General features: G+C 30.8%; 1 protein-coding gene across 4 annotated transcripts; it reads right to left on the reverse strand.

Annotated features, from left to right (window-relative positions):
• Positions 1-1955: 1955 nt before the first annotated feature.
• On the reverse strand, positions 1956-17436 carry LOC143255413 (palmitoyltransferase ZDHHC23-B-like). Of its 4 annotated transcripts, none has more exons than XM_076511048.1 (5): positions 17286-17428; positions 15767-15875; positions 14735-15337; positions 10937-11113; positions 1956-5630 (listed from the first exon to the last, which is right to left on the reverse strand). In XM_076511048.1, exons 3-5 carry the CDS (start codon positions 15289-15291, stop codon positions 5438-5440), a joined length of 927 nt encoding a protein of 308 aa, XP_076367163.1. In that variant the 5' UTR covers positions 15292-15337; positions 15767-15875; positions 17286-17428; the 3' UTR covers positions 1956-5437. The 4 variants fall into 4 exon arrangements, with proteins under 4 accessions (XP_076367163.1, XP_076367162.1, XP_076367161.1 ...); XM_076511047.1 differs by having other exon boundaries at positions 15738-15875; XM_076511046.1 differs by lacking the exon at positions 15767-15875 and having other exon boundaries at positions 17286-17436.
• Between the last annotated feature and the right edge of the window lie 543 nt (positions 17437-17979).

Consider the following 17979-nt stretch of genomic DNA (forward strand, 5'->3'; position numbering starts at 1 on the left):
ATAACCTCACTAACATATCAACATGTACCCTTGTAAAGTTTGAAAAAAAATATTAATGAATGAGTTTCTAAACTACAATATTTTTTTATAATGGTATGTTCAGTAGACGGCGTAATCATATACCATGGGGCACTAGAATATATATTTAAATCATGTTTTCTGTGTAATTTTTAATATTAGACAGTTTTAATTAAATCCTATTCGCACAAAATTAACATACGTAAATATAGATGATTAACTGCACTTCGTGAATTTGTATATGCATATGTAATGGCTTAATACTAAGGGAATCTTCAGCAGTACCTGCAGATTTAGTTCCGTACAGTTCTTGACCATCCGATAGTGCAATATCAATATGAGTAAGGATAAAATAAGCTTTTCCAAGGAGAAATGTCTTCAAACAGCGAGAATATTACACGAAATAGGGCTAAATAATACAACTTTCAAAGAAGAAAACCTTCAATATTCTTAACTCAGTAGTATGTTTATATCAGCACCACGCCCTAAAAACACCTCAACTTAGTCCGAAGCAACGACCTAGGTTATTGTTATAAAACATCCATAGCTTCTGTACAAATAAGACTTGTGGTTGATAAAAACATGCAAGCCAAAAGTCCATTCTTTTAGGTGACCTTAAAAATTAATGACTTTCCACGACAAGGAACCTGTTTTTTTTATTTTTGAATTTCGCGCAAAGCTACTCGAGAGCTATCTGCGCTAGCCGTCCTACTTTAGCAGTATTAGACTAGAACGAAGGCAGCTAGTCATCACCGCCCACCTCTAACTCTTGGGCTACTCTTTTACCAACGAATAATGGGATTGACCTTACATTACAACGTCCCCACGGCTGAAAGGGCGAGCATGTTTGGTTGCGACCTCCATATTTTTTGACGATGAGAAACCCACTTGAAATAAAAATGTATCTCAGAATTATAGTTTCTAAATGCCGTAAAAATAGAAGGGCATTATTCGAATCCCGAACCTGCAACCCTCGGATTACGAGTCAAACACCTTAACCCACTTGGCCATGCCGGGCCCCGTGACAAGAACGTCCAAAGAAATTGAATTTACAGCAACCTCACACATATTTGCAAGGTTCCTGAAGATAGTCCTTAACGTACTTTGATTTACAAAGTGACCGACTGAACTTAATTACAGCACTGCTACTTTGTTTTTTGGAAAGGGGGACTTTAACATTTAATTATTACTCATTGCCATTACATACTTTCTTTGTGTATCATTAATGTATTAAACTTGTTTTTGAAATCAATAGTTGGATACTTAAACATAAAACGTGTATTCAGAACCCAACAAGAAAACCAAGTTTCATAAACATACATACGTACATAAGCCTGGACTCTGTTGCAGAAACCTGTGCATGTGAATAATATTGCATTTGACGTTATATACTTTACTGACTAGAAGAAAATGGAAGGTTCTTCAATACACACTATATGATACTTTTTCATGTGCAATACCACTGGGGTGGCCCGGCATGGCCTAGCGCGTAAGGCGTGCGACTCGTAATCCGAGGGTCGCGGGTTCGCGCCCGCGTCGCGCTAAACATGCTCGCCCTCCCAGCCGTGGGGGTGTATAATGTGACGGTCAATCCCACTATTCGTTGGTAAAGAGTAGCCCAAGAGTTGGCGGTGGGTGGTGATGACTAGCTGCCTTCCCTCTAGTCTTACACTGCTAAATTAGGGACGGCTAGCACAGATAGCCCTCGAGTAGCTTTGTGCGAAATTACAAAACAAACAAACAAACAAACAATACCTCTGGCCATAAAAGACGACTTTTTTCCAGTGCTGATGTAACAAACAATCTTTATTGTATCTACCTGATTATTTCTTATTAATATCATTTCTTTTTGATAACTTTTGACTTAACATACAGATGAAACATATTCAACAAAAATTAAGACTTTTAGACAATTTCTATTTAAAGATAAATCAACATTTTTTCCCTTCTTTTGGATTTTAATAAAATTAACATGAAACATTATTTATTTATTTAAATAATATTCAGATAGTATTCATCTATTCTTATTATGAAATAAACAAGGCAAAGATAGTAAGAAACTTACTTAAAGTTGGTGGATGACACCACTAAAAACAATTTGCACTATGTTTAAGCTAACCAGAGCTCTTTGATTCAGTGTCAGGCTTACAAATGATTGTCTTTAAAAATATGGCTATAATAAACCAAATTCCAGACAAAATTATACACAATTCAAAAAATGTAGTTTTTCCCATAAACAAACCTCAGTGTGTTCTTGAGAAGCATTTCATTCATTTTCACCAAAAGAACTCTCTGCCTGGCGAAGCAAAAGAATTTGAAAGTGGATTTTCAGGTGATCCATCAAAAGCTCAAACTTTTTAGCCAACTGAAACACAAACTTCAAAAACATCTGCTACAAGAAAAAAAAACTTGTGATACAGTTGCACATTGGCAACCAGTACTTTATTCTATGGTAGCTTCAAAGATAAAGAAATAGGGAGTTCTTTACAATGTTTGCACATCTGCAAGTACAAATAGCACTATATATTATATTTCTTCAACATGAAAACTTTGAAAAAATGCTGGCTGGAACAACATATGTATGTAGTCAAAGACATGCGTGTTCAGAATCTTTATTTTCCTGGATATTCTGGTTATGTGAAAACAATTTGTCAAATATAAAATTATTGAATTTGATATAGTAATTGGCTTGTTTACATTATGCTGATTATTTTCTGTTTTGTTATTAACATCAACATTAAAGTGAAAAGATATTGCTATAACAGTAACCATATACATGAATGTATGCATCTCACAAGATCATGGTCAATCCTGCTAACTAAGAAATGACTCGTACGTAAATTACAATATGCTTACAGATGTACATATACAACCATAATATTTGCATTAAAAATAAGCCAGATTTAGCAAGCACATACTGTTGGTTTAATACAGTGAAATACATAAATAAATTGTTATAATCACAAGATCGAGATGCTCTTTATGAAGATGTTTTTGCATTATTGAGCCTCAAAAATGATTAACAAAACATGATTACACTTACATTTTATAGAAAGATCTATCCTTCAAATAGAATGAAATTACCTAAGTTTTATTAAGTACAAAAATGTTGTGTTCAATGATCTATCATACACCTACTTGGCACTTTTACATAAAGTAATCTTTAATCATGTAGGAAATGACAGGTTATGGAAAATGAACTATGTAATTACAACATTAAAAGCTCATAGCTATCACTAGCTGATTACTTCTCTCTAATTACCTGTGTTTTGAATACAGGGTAATTACTCCAAAAATAGTTTCTAAAATGAATTTTTCACCTATGGTTTATGTTTAATTCTGATACAATTTACATGTACTACAGGCAACAGAAAGTTGATCCTTTTCCAACAGGTGTGAAGATCTCAACTTTTGGAAAACACAGCCTCTTATCTTATTACTAACTTTCACACACAACTGAACAAGTAACTGTTTTCTACCATTTTTTTTCTACAAAGTAGAAAATCTGTTATTTTTATTATTGGGGAAATTTCTACAGAGACTGAATGAAATAAGGATTCATACTTCTGTAACTTCTTCACAATAATTTTCTACTTAACATTAACCCTAGTATAACACTGAAATCCAATTTATTTTTGAAAAGTTTCTTTTCTTCATGAAATGGGATTTTAATAATGCAAGACTTGGTGAAAAATTTTAATTATTTCAATTGTATATAAGCTACTAAATTAAAAACAAAGCTATTTGGTTCTAAAACCAATATCTCATATACATATGTGTATGTAAACAGTGTGAAACTTGAAATAAAGACCATTTGTTAAAATAAGTATTGCCATGAGAATTAATGAGATTAAAATATAATGAAACAACTATGAAAAGCACATATAATTGGCTTTTACATTAAAAAATTATAAAGAAAAGGAAACCTGTTAATTATAAATACCATGTAACCTAAATATTAGGTCAGGTTGAGTTTGAAAAAAAAAAACACTTGTTAAAAAGAAATACAAATGTCATTAAAGGATACGTTGAGTAATAAAACAAGATCCACAGTTTAAGTTTGAACCTAAATAAATAATCAGACTTAATTTACTTAATAAAACTTTACTCAAGTTACAACATTGAAAACATAATGGTTCCTTTCCATGTACAAATTTTACATCAAAGGAATGAAAAATTTAATTAACATATTTTTTTATGTATCAAGTTCAGTTAAGCCTGACAGAATTCAATTATAAGAAAAAACAAAATTATCTGATTGGTTTACACTATCTATTTAATATAATCTCATTTCTTCTTGTTTGTGGCAAAAAAGTAATTAATCAGATATACACTTACTATTAGTTAATAGTGGCTATAGTAACTTCCCCTTAGTCAGATTTATTTGTAATCTCCTGAATGCTTGTTTATAAGGTTTTAGAGTAGTAACATTATATTATTAATAAAGGTTTTAGAGTAGTAACATTATTAATAAAGGAAACATTACTCTTCATCCTTTTACATTTTGTTGAAAACTGATGTTTTATCTGCAGTGAAATATATGATTGTTGTGATCCCTTTATTCTGTTTTTAAAATATAGATATTTGTGAAAAACGTTTGTAATGTCAACCTTTAAATGATTTGTCTTCCTAATCCTGAACAGTATATATTAAAATATCCTTGTATTTTCAATGTACAGACTATACTTTCCTGCAAAGAGCATCAAAATAAAAAGGATAAGTACTGGGTAAGATAATTATCTTTAAAATATTAAAATATCAGGCTGCCTAGAGTATATTTGAGAACCTAGTTCACTTTGTTTCACTGAGGGCTAAAATCATGTCACACAAACATGGATAGATGTATAGGTATGTACATATACATCACATAGCACTTATACTTAACTGCTACAAATAAAAATGTGTGGCAAATTAAAATTTGTCTATAATGTAAACAGGAACACTGAGGTCCCTAGGTAACAAACCATTCAGTTCTAAACTGAACCAGCGTACATATACTTCTTTCTTTCTTTTCTACAAGCCTGAAGTTTGCAATAAAAGTTTTTGAAGAAATGATGGAAAATGAAAAAAAGCTTAAAGCAACAAATGACATACACTGTATGTCAACAATCCCCAATTATCTTCCATGTTGAGCCACTTAAAATTATGAACACAAAATAAAAGGCTGGGCCTGAGCTTGTTGGGGAATGCAGTGTATTCCAGATAGAGTTTTATTTACTTTTAAGATATCTGATCTTAGTGTTGGCCATTAATCAGGCTTTCAAAGGCCTTGTGTGGTGCCTAATGGAGACAACTGCTATATACAATGTATGTACGAGAAAATTTTAAAAACAAGATGACTACCACTGTACACTATTTCCAGAATTATACAGCACTGAACAGCTACGTACAGGTAATTACATGATACTGTACGGCTATATCACAGGTTTCCACCACACCAGAACTTCCAGCAGTTGCAGAAAATCCCATGACTATAATGACCTTGCCATCCTCTTCTCCACTCTTGAACTGTTGTGTTGCAGCAAATAAGCCAAAGTTGTTGGCCAAGAACAAGGACTGCCAAGGCAGCAATAAGGAGAGCATAAACAGCACTAACAAAACACATGGCAATACTGGAAGAAACAAACATAGGAAGTAATTGATACTGATTAGAATTTGGACTACTAAAAACTATTATAACTGTACATGACTTAACAGTATCACTTTTCAAATGATGTAGAAAGGTTGGAGACTGACAAGTAATAGCTATTAATTAATCATTCAGAAAAAAGCTTGTAGTATGTGTACACTCACTAGTCATACTATTGAAATAAAACAATCTAATAACATACTGGATCATCACAAGCATTAATTATAGCCTGTATATGATGTTTCACTGACTATCTGGAGGGTATCTAAACTTAATGTAGATGAGTCACACACTAGTACACCACTTTGTACAGTGGAGACCATGCAGAATGGGTGCATGACTTTGCTGGGTTGTTTACACATCTTAATCATACCACCTCTGCAGGATAATGTAAAGTGTGATTCACCTAACCAACTTGCAGATTTATACTGGCCAAGAGTCCAGTTCTGCTGATGTTTACCAAAGTTTATTTTATTCAGATGGAAGCAAATGTTCTAGGACTATTACTAAAATTATCCATTATTTCCTACACAATTGAATGTCTATAACATAAACCAATACTTATTATTTTACCGTTTGATTGCTCTTTCTTCAATTCAACATTTTTCTTGTTAGACAAATATTTTTTTTCTCTTCATTAAATATACAGTTGTTTCTGATTTATGAATCAATTCCACAACTGAGACATCTGGCAATCAAGTTCCCTGACAACAGCATCTTCTTCAGGGGTTGATAAATCTTTCATCTTTCTGGTTATAAGGACAAAATTTACCTCATTTATGCATTAGACTGCTGCTAGGTTTATTTCACTAACCTGTATTTATATATTTTATACAAATTCAATATAACAAGATTGATGCACTTTAGATAAAGATTTCTAATATTTTGGCAAGTGAGTGTACAGAGAAGCTTCAAGAATTCATATATTTGTAATTAAGTCTTTACAGCTGTTTGCTTAATATAAAGCTAGAAAGGACACATTCCACAAAATATATACTAGCATTAACTATCCCAAACAAGTCCTAATCAACCTATAGTCATCCTCTAGTGATAAATGTTTCTCTGCAACAGCTTTTCATGTATTCTTAGACATAATTGTATTAGATTTATAAATTAGTTATTTTAGGCATTTTCCACTCTTTTGTATGTTTTTCAGTGACAAAAAGTGGTTGATCATGTTGTTATTACGTTCGCCTCAAAAGAAGAAAAACATTGTATAATCTCCTGAAGAAATTCACAAAATCACTGTGGAGATCGATGTAAGAAATGGTAATTAATAAACCTGGTGCTTATATCTAATGATATTAAAGTATTATAATATTGTGTTCAACTTAAACTAGTTTTATTAATATATGAAAATGTTTCAGTCACAATAGTTTTAATGTACCTGTCATCGTTAGTTTTTTTTGTTACCTTATTTTACATACACACAAATACAAATTTACAAAAACTCCACAAGATGAGGCATAAACTAAAGTAACACTATTCATAAGACTATGAATAAAACTGAGGTACAAACTTCAGGTTAGTAACTGTATTCCTTGCCTGTTTGGTTTACTATGCGATTATACCTTAAGACAAATGGCTGTGGTTAACAATAGTTTTGTGTTATGTCATACACTATAAAACCCATATCTGGTCCTAACTTTGAGTATTTATTAATATTTGCAATTCACATGTAAAACTTGTTATTGGGTTAAGTTAAACAGACAACATATCTTCACAGTTGGGTATTACTTTATTGTACAGATACCTCTATTAATTTGATGCTTTGTTTTTTGTGAATTGTAGTGTTTCCTATTTTTGGCATAGTTATCTGAAATTTCTTTTGTTTAATACCATGTAAGATACAAAGATACTATTAAGTTGCAATCTTTCTTTTTTAGATGTCCAAATTACCATAACTTTGTGTTATTTCTAAATAAATACTCAATAGTACATGCAATGTAACTGCTTAATACCATGGAAACAAATACAGAACTGCGACGTGTTCCTGTATGGAACTCACTATATAACTTGCTTTAGCTTTGTAAAAGTGTGGTATTGAGTGAGTGTCCAGAGAAAGAGTTAAATTATAAAATTAGTAATTTTTAATTAATCACAAAATCATAAATATTCTACGTTGATTTTTCAAGCTCTGGAAATAAATGTATAAAAAATAATTTTACTTAATACTTCTTACAATGAGAAATATTTCAGGTAATTTCCTCAAAATAACACAAAACAATTATTAACATGACAAATAATAAGCAAGATATGATGATATGATGAACCACTTTGTATATTTCCATGCGTATGCAAAAATAAATCTAACACTGGGATAGGTATATTGTTTTTTCAGTAGTTTTATGTGTTGCATCAAGGGGGAACTCAATTGGATGTAGATATAGTAGTGTTGCCTAGAGTCCATATACAGGTGTTATTTACATCATTTAGTATAGGGGACTACCTTAAAAACAGGCCAACACTCATTTTGTTTTTTAGAAATTACAATCATAATTAGTTTTATCTAAAGCTTTTTAATTCTAAACAACAAATATAGCCATTATTATACAAAATTATTTAATTACAAAAAAACAAATTGATTTTGTATGTGCACACACACTTATTATTCTACAAGATATGTCATACAACTTTAATTGTGATGTAACATAGGTTAAAGTTCATATATGTACAATGTGAATACAGCTAATTCTTACTAAAATATGAATGGAATGCTATTTATAAAATCATATCATATGAACCAAAGCTTTAATTCAGTTTTGTTAAAAATTTAATCCTAGACTCAAAAAGGAAAGTCTGATATAGTTTCACAGTTTTGTTGTTTGTTTTTCAGCCAGTTAAGAGAACCTGATGATTGTAAAATAACCTCATCAAATATTGGTGTGGTTAAAGAAAACAAAACTTTCCAGATTCATACTGTAAAATAACCTTATCAAGTACAGGTGTGACAAAAGAAAACAAAATATTCTTGCTACTAAAAAGGGAAAAAAAAATGCAATACATTACAAATATAACCATAGTGATCAACAGTAAAACTGGAAGTGATATAAAAAGAATATTTATGTTCTAGAGAAGCACACAGCTTCAGTTTACACAAAGATTCCTCCAAAATTGCAGCAAAACACTATAAAGCTCACCATCTTGGAAACTTCTGCTTCTACTATTTTGCAATGGTGAATTTCTGATAGTTATATAATACATTCCTCAACTAAACATATTTCTTAAAATCATCTTATTGTAATGAAAAAATACTTAATAATAACTCTTAAATTTAACAGCAGAGAAACTGAAGTTTTAAATTTCCAAAAATGTAAAAACAAATGTAATTATGATAGTACATTATATTTTTAGTGATAAATAAAAAATATTGCCATTTTGCTTGCTTGAAATATGTTAATGATTTTTGAGTGTTTGTTTATAAAGTGACTAATTATTACCACTACTATGTTATAAATTTGATCATAAAAAATTTTTCTGTGACAAATGTTTTTAATATTTCTAATGTCTCTTGAGCTTGTATTTGTTTTATGTTGACTTGTATCTTTGTACAACATACAAAACTGAAATTTGCATAGTTGAAGTAAATTAACAACACTAAAATGGTTGTTTCAGTTGATGAAGAGAAACATAAGTTTCCTCTTATGTTTCAATTACTTTTATTACTACTGTAAGGTATATATGTAAGTAGGACTAATCTAAATCTCCTAAACTGGCCAAACCTCATGATATATTATCGGAATTACAGCTTGAGCCTCATATGATTACAGTGAAATATGTTGTTAATCATAAGGGTACTCAATTGATGCAACAAAGCATCCTGGACTTTATATGATAGTATACGATAGGATTGTTTTGATCTGAATTTCATGCAAAGCTACTTGAGAGCTATCTGCGCTGTAAGATAGGCATGTTTACTTGCCAGTTTGATTTTTAGTTTTGTTCTAACTTCATAGAAACAAATTACTACATGATTGAAAAAAAAACTGTATTTCAAATTAATTAAAGGTTTATCAGTAACATTTCAATCACTACAACCCTGATATGCATCTTGCAATGTACTAAATCAACCAGCTGCTACGAACTAAGTTGATAAAATATATATATTTATTACCTCTGCTACCTCTCATCATATTTAAAAGGCAAAAGGGGAAATAGTAAAGTAACCATTAGAGTTTTAACTGGTATGTTGAGAAAAGTACCAAATGTATACTATAGTGTACACAAGTAGTGGCCACTTGACAAAACAATGATGGTTTTGTACACTGTGTGTCAGGCCTTATTCCATATCTAGCTGATAGTCTAAGTAATCATGGAGCCAGTAGTCATCTAATATTCAAAAATAATATTCACTTTATAGAAATACATTATCCTATGGCCAGAGTATTAGTGGTACTCTGTATCTCCTTCACAAGCCTTGGTACTAGTCTGCTTGCATCCCACAAAATAATCAAATCTTTCAAGGCCTGTAACGAAGGTTTAATGGACTAATAAATGGGTACATGAAGCTACTGGGAATAGTATTTACTAGTTTGTAGAATTATTTTTATGTAAGAGTTGTTGGCAACTACTATTGGTCTGCTCTCATATATACAATATAGAAACTAATGTACAACATGTTTTTGGTTTAATGAAACAACCCAACCTGTTTCAACATACTGCAGAGTTTAATGTATCTAAAGAAAATAAATAAAAAGTGTATAAAATTCTTTCTTCTTTGTTTTTTAAATGCATCAAAAAATTTCTGTTATAACTAGAAATGTATGACAAGATTTTTAAACATACTGATACATAAGTACTAAACAAATAAGTTAAATAATACGTTTTCACCAAATTATAATATAAACTATTTTAATGTGAAAAATTTTGAATCAACATGATCAACATTCATTGATCAGCACTGTGTTTAGAGGAACAATGTTAAGTGTAAGTAGCCACAATTGATATTAAGCAATGAAAAACATGATGACTGATTCACTGACAACCTCAACTGTCTTCTTTCTAAAATTATTAAAATCTCAAAACATATAGAAATGAAGAAAAATATTTGGGTGTATGCTATTACAGTTAAAAAAACCTCTTTTACAAAAATTTTCATTTGGAGCTTATTTTATAATTTCACATTTATTAATTAAACCATGAAAAGATTAATTTGTTATGTTTAAGTTTAATATTACAACTTTTACCATAGTTACAACCTTCTTTGACCTGTGTTTGTGGATTTACAAGAAATAACAAGCCCACAGCCTGTAAGTGGACTAAGTTAACAGATATCCTAGATAGACTTACTGAATATCACCATACACATCATTGCAACTGTCTGGTAAATACACTGTCCCCCAAACCAGCTTAGGCTGACAGATTGTTGTCAGTGTTAAGTTGGCACCATAGCAACAAACTATAATCAGGGCAACTAGTCCTATGATAAAATATCGATGATTCTTAGCTCCAATACAACAGTCTAACCTGCAAAACAAATACAGTAACAAGATCACTTGGATCTCTTCCCTGTACATCATAATGGATCAAAAGCAACATTTTTTATTATTATACCTTATATAAAGCCTAATCTTAAGCCATATCTTAACTTTATATTGTTGTTTTCACACTCAACTTTAGTTCAACTTTACAAGAATCAACAGAGGGACCTATGGCATATAGCTTAGTAGATGTATCACATACGGATAGTTCAGAAAGTAAATATTTGTGTGTACTCTGGAATCTATACACACTGAACATAATGACTTTAATGCAACATAAAACGGCTGCTACAAGAATTATACTGTAGTACACACACACTATAATGTATATTATGTATAGTGTGGACATGTGTTTTAGTATTATAGGTAAGTTGCATTTATCTACTCCTCGACCTAAACTTCAACCACCAAAAAGGTTAGCTTATCCACTTATCACTGCAATATTTCTAAAGTTTAAACCTACATGAGATTGTTAAACCAATCTGGAAACATCAGGCCATTTAGCCGATACAATTTATTAAGGGTCTAATCCTTCTTCCCTTTCAGAATTTATTTTTCAAAAATACAAATTATTTCAAAACCTAACAAGAAAGTAAGTTATAATGAGGCATTCTTGTAATAAATTACATTATCATAAATATTAATACTGTATATATTTTTCAACAAGACAGTACAGACTCAAAAACTGGCCTCACCACTGTCCAATCTTAGTTTGAGACTTTTCTTACAATTGAATTTAAAACTGCAGCAAACAAGCCAGGATCTACCTGATTTAAATGTAGACTATTTATTTCAAAAAGTCCACCTCTTCCACTGAATTGATCCCACAAGTCCAACCAGCCAATCTGCTCATCCTTACATACTAATGTAAACCTACCGTTTATCCTTAGTGAACTATTTATAACTTTGTCCTTGCAGTTACTTCTGGGCAGTATCTATGACAAAATTAAGGTACAGCATTTATCAACCTCTTGTACTTATTAATTAGCTCCTCTAACTTACTTTTTCCCACATCATTAACCCTCACATGTACAACAAAAACTGCATCTTTGTTAGCCCCCATTTAATATACCCTCTGCTATGTTAGTTATATACTCCACCTGTGCCCCTGGATATCATAATTGATTCTTTTCTCTCTATCTACCCCACAGTTTAACCTAACCACATACCATGTTAAGGAATCATCTATAACTTTATCATCCATATCCTTCTCTGATCTTTTGTTTTCCTTACCTCCAATAGCTCCTGATCTGCAGAAACCTGGGGCTGAAATTTGTTATTCAGTCGAATAGGCTCATTAGAAGTAAATTAACTACTTTTACTCTAATAGTACTCTTTCTAAGTTCCTGAATGTTACTGTTAGCAGCTGTATCCCTTGAATATAAACACTTAAGCTCATTCTAAAATCCTGTTACCTTTCTCACAGTCTACACTGATCTTTATCTGTTGCCTCTACTTTGATTGGGATAGCCTCCAACTTATGAACACGACATAAACATTGCACATTTTCATTACTAGATTCCTTAAAAGTACATGCAGTTAAAATAAATAATACCAAATACCAGTAGCTTAATGTTAACACTGTTGCTGTTAAACCTAACATTTAAGAACCGATTATATTAGTTTTTTTATTAATAGTTTGTCTCCACACTGAAGTAATAAAGGTTATCTTTAATTTTATAGACCTATATCAGAAGTAACAACAACTAATCACTGATGTTTACATAACATTAATAATACAATGTATTTAGCCTGATTTATATCAAAATATACATACAACTATAAGCTGAATTTAAACCTTGAATCTTAGGTTTCAGACTTTAGAAGAACAACACATGCTCAGTGGTTATACATTGTTCCAATGACCCATGAAATATGGGGGGAGCCCATTCAAGAATGGGGTACGAAATCCCAAGTTTATATTTTTTTAGTTTGATTTTTCAATTTTTATTTTTCACACTTTCTTTTATTGTACTTTTTCAATGTCATTTATAGTTATCTGTTTTGTGATTTACCAGTAAGTTGAAATATACCAAGTACTGTTGCACTTATTAAGCCTATTTTAAAGTTACATCACTAAACTTTAAATTAAAACTTTGAATGTATTACTTTTATTTACCAGTTTTACTATATCTAGTTATTAATTTAACTCAAATTATTATAACTTATAAATAGTAAATAAGTTACAGAAATCTGTAATAACTAACTTTTCAATATCATCTTTCTTCCATAATGTCTGGTAAAATGTTAAACCTAACTAAGCAATAATCACTTATATCAAAACACTAATTAATGTAAGTGCTGCTCAAAAATAGCCAATTATATTAAGTTGCCCAGCTATACTATCTATGTGTCGTACAATAGAATCACATTCAACTTTAACCTCCAAAAGTATTTCATTTGCTACCATACCTGTCTCATTGATTTCATTCCCTTGTATAGTTCCTTATCTGCACAAACTAAAGGCTGAAATCTTTAACTGAATACAATTTACTTGTTACAATTAACTCCATAGTTTCTAGCTCTAATAGTAATGTTTGTAACTTAGTCATTGTTAGCTGATGTAGCTCTTGGTTAAATTCCTGCCATCATTTCCTACAGTTTACAATTCTTTTTATCTGTTGTATTTTTTCTGATTAGATAGTCTCCAATTGCTCCTCCAACCTCCCAACTACAAACATACTACATACTTCCACTACTAGTTTACTTAACTGTGTATGCCAGTCCAGAATACCCAACTAAAACTGGCTTTAGTGCAACTAAATACTACTTGTTCCTATAAGAAGACTGGTAAGTATGCTTGATTGTCTGTCATTCTGGAGAAAAGAAACAAAGTAGCCTCAGACAATTCTTGCTAAGTAATGCTATGGAAAAGGCCCAAAATGCAATAGATAATCCTTAAGTCTTACAATATCAGCAAGATTTAAGTCTTGAATAAGGAGCTTGAAGATATCATATTGTATATTTAAAAATTATATTTTTATTTGCATTCTCATTAGTGTTTCCAAAAATAACATATGCACAGTGATTATCTATTATCTCCCATGGTTTTTGAAATATGGGATAGCCTGTTGAACAATGGAGCACCAAATCTCAAGTTTTATTTTTCAGTTCAGAATTTCAATTTTTATTTTTTACACATTTTTTATTGTACTTGTTCACTGCCATTTATAGTTATATAAATGCCCAAGTAATTAATAACTTATTTTGACAGAAGAGAAAAAGTCACAGCTAAAGAAGTTGAAACTAACAAAATGTAAGTCCAGGTATTGTAGTTTTTTTCATCTTTTTACTTGTATGTAAATGACTATTGTAATTTTTAAACACCAAAAAAAAGTTTTATTACAGTGAGAGGGGTCCATCTCTGAATGTTTGTAGGAGTAGGAGGTAATTTGAACTTACACTACTACCTATGCTTTCGCTGTTATGATAAATACAATTTGATGTTTTAATTTACAGATTTTAAACTTTATATGTTTTTGCAAGAAAGGTTTACAAATTTCTTCAGTTCAAAATGCTAAATATACTGCATATGGTTTTACTGGATACATACCACCTACAAACATGTAGACTTCCTTCTTATCTTAAGAAAATGTTCAGAGCTTACCATACACAATGGTGATCTCTCCTTAACACACACTGATTGCAGATTCGACAGTGGCTACACCTGTGAGGTTGAAAGATAGAACATACACGACATTTGGTATTTTCGTCTTCAATTACCAAGTTGACAGCATCTTTGACAACACCTTCTTCTTGATCAGAAACTTCTACATTTTGTGGATGCCCAGGACCTTGTTTTGTTAGATAGCCACAAAGACACATAATACACACAAAACACATTAAAATGACATTTTCTGAAAATAGAATTTCAAGATATGGTACAACTTCAAACTGAAAAATTCCAAGAAGAAAAGAGAAAGAAAGTACTGTCCATGCAAAAAAAAACTTAGTCTTTGTATGAATTTTGAGGTATCTTACATATGTAGCAATCAACAGGAAAGGCAACAGTCCAAATACTATAATTGTAGCTGACCAACTTTGTGAAGCAAGAAACATTGTTGTTAATAGAAGAACAGCTGCCATGAGAATATCTGGATCCAGTTTTCGTGTCCCCTGCCCATCACACCATGGAATTCTTAAATGTTTGGTTACAGTCTCCATTATCCTTGAACACGTATCAGGTTGAACAGGTTTACATGTTATAAACCTGAGAAAGAATTAGTCACAGTTAGTTGTAAAGGCCATGTACAGAGTACTGTTATAGCACATTAAAACTGTGTATGTATATGATAGAGAAAGCAATGAAATAACTACCTAACAAAATGCTAAATGCATACTTTGTGAAGAACTGCTTCTGTTAAATATTATTTCAATTTTTAAACTGGAGAGAGATTAAAAATATATCTTTTTTATAACTGTTAAGTTTGAACACATTACATAAACTTGTTTTAGAGAAAGAGCTACTATTTAATTTTAAAATAAAAATTAAGAACTAAATTTCTATTGTCAATTTTGTGTAATGATTAAACCTGTATTATATCTAATTAATAATTTATAATAAACTACAATAAAGTTCATTACTTAGAGATTTTAAATGAAGATCTTACATAATTTTATATGCTTTAATCCATCTAACCTGGTGAGCTTGAAAATTATTCTGGGGATGGGAGGGTTAACTTGTAAGGATAGGTTAAGATCTCTAGTTTCTCTTGAGGTCAGAAGGAAAGGCTACCAATTTCTTTGAGCTAAATTTTAAAAACACTAGGATGAGAAAATACAAGTTTAATATCTTACAAAATAAGCTAGACTCCTTTTATCTAACAGGATGATTAATTTTTGGAATGAATACCTGTCAACACCTTAAAAGAGCTTAAGAGATGAACGGATAATTTTATGTACAATAAAAGGTTAGTTTTGATCTCTTCTTTTCTCAAATATGTCCACAGACAGCTTTGAAGGACCAGATCATCTCTTGTTATCCAAGTGTTTAAAAAGTGTAATAGTTTAAATACTGCTTTAATTTAAACACATTCTGGTATTATATTTTGCAAAGGTGATTTACTTCAATATAGAAAAATGATTGAAATATAAACAATTTTTGACTAGATGTCTATAAAAAATTGCTATAATGAACCAATGTGACACTGCTCTCGTGCAAATTTAATATTTTTCTGAGTTTATTCCTTTTTGTACATTGTTACTGTACAACATGAAAAGAATCTTAACACCAGACAAAAAATCATAGCTATTTTACAAGTTTAATAAGAAGAAACAACTAAATAAATTCACAAGAGGAATCAATCATATGCACGAACCAATATGTATTCAATAACATATCTTTAAGGTTTATAATATCTGTTTTATATTTCTGAACCAAAAAGCACAGCAATATTCATTGAAATGTTAAGTGATCAGCAGCTCAAAATTATGCATAAAAGATTAGTCAATGCTTAAGGTACCTCACAAATCACAAGACTAAAATTCAATATAATTCCCAAATAACTATACAGCTTGTCATTCATAATGATAATTTCTGGTCTTGAATTAAAATTAAATTCAACTAGTCAACTTGACACTCCATTTTTTTAATGTTAAAATATATATATCTACAAGTGATAAAGGGAGGAATCTAGATTCTAGGCTATTCAATTTTCTACAGTTACTGTATTCGAATTTTTAACGTTAAAACGTTTGGCATAATTCAAAAGAGTGGACTTCGTTTTGTGGTGGAAAGCAAAGTTGGTGTTATATAACAATTTATAGTAAATAACGATTGGTGTACTTCACTGAAGTCAGAATATTGGGAAAGCCTTCAAGCAAATCACAGCTTATCACAGGTTGAATTTAAATAAGCAGACTCGTTCACGTATGTAACTGCCCTTATACTCGTAAAAAATGAAAACTAAAAAAAAAAAGGCTAAATATGTTCGGCAGTGTTTTTGAATTTATTTTATTAAACATTTGAGTAAAAACGATACACTAACTGTAAAATACATTTTAAATTTTATAATAAATAGAACAAAACAATGACATAGGTTTCGAGATAAATGATAAGACAAAAGTCTATACTTCACACACGCATCGTGGGGGACGTCACGAATTACAGTCTATTAGTTTAATTTCTTTTGTAAAATTTGCATCAAAAATTATCTAACCTTTCAAAGGCGTCATCTAAAGCTTCACAATCACAGCATAGAGCCATAATAATTTGTTTTATCTTTTAATGTTTCAATATTCACAACTGCACAAAATGTACTTTTTGACATTCTGATACTGCCACCTAGCGTAATATTTGTTAAAGTAAATATTATGAAAAAGAAAATACTAAAAGGAAAAAAAAAGTATTTTTATTTCACTTACGTCCCAAAACATAAAAAAGTTATTTTTACATATATCATTTTTTCAGTGGTACAATCATATTGCCAATCATACTTACAATACCTTAAACGAAAGAGTGGTATATGTCTAATAGATAAATAAATATATATATATAAATCTGAGATAGTGGGATACGATTTGTTTTTTCACACGTAAATTCAAATTTTGTCAAATTCCATATACATGTATTGCAAAAATAGTGACCGAACCCAGGGGCGTAGCCAAGGAAGGGGTTGGGAGTTAAACCCCCCATGAACTCAAACTTTTTAGACAAGTTCAGTTGCCACCTGTGAAGTTTCATAAAGATCCGTGATTGCATGGCAGATAATTTCACACACAACAAATGGTGAAATGAAAATTTCTGATTGAACACTCTTTTAATATAACAAGTTTTGCCAGAACTAGAGAAATACAATCGAATATCTATGAAAGGCTCAAACGCCTGTTCGTTCTTGCCACTACATCCACAAC

The sequence above is a fragment of the Tachypleus tridentatus genome, chromosome 7 (genome assembly GCF_004210375.1).
Source record: "Tachypleus tridentatus isolate NWPU-2018 chromosome 7, ASM421037v1, whole genome shotgun sequence".
Taxonomy (NCBI): Eukaryota; Metazoa; Arthropoda; class Merostomata; order Xiphosura; family Limulidae; genus Tachypleus; species Tachypleus tridentatus.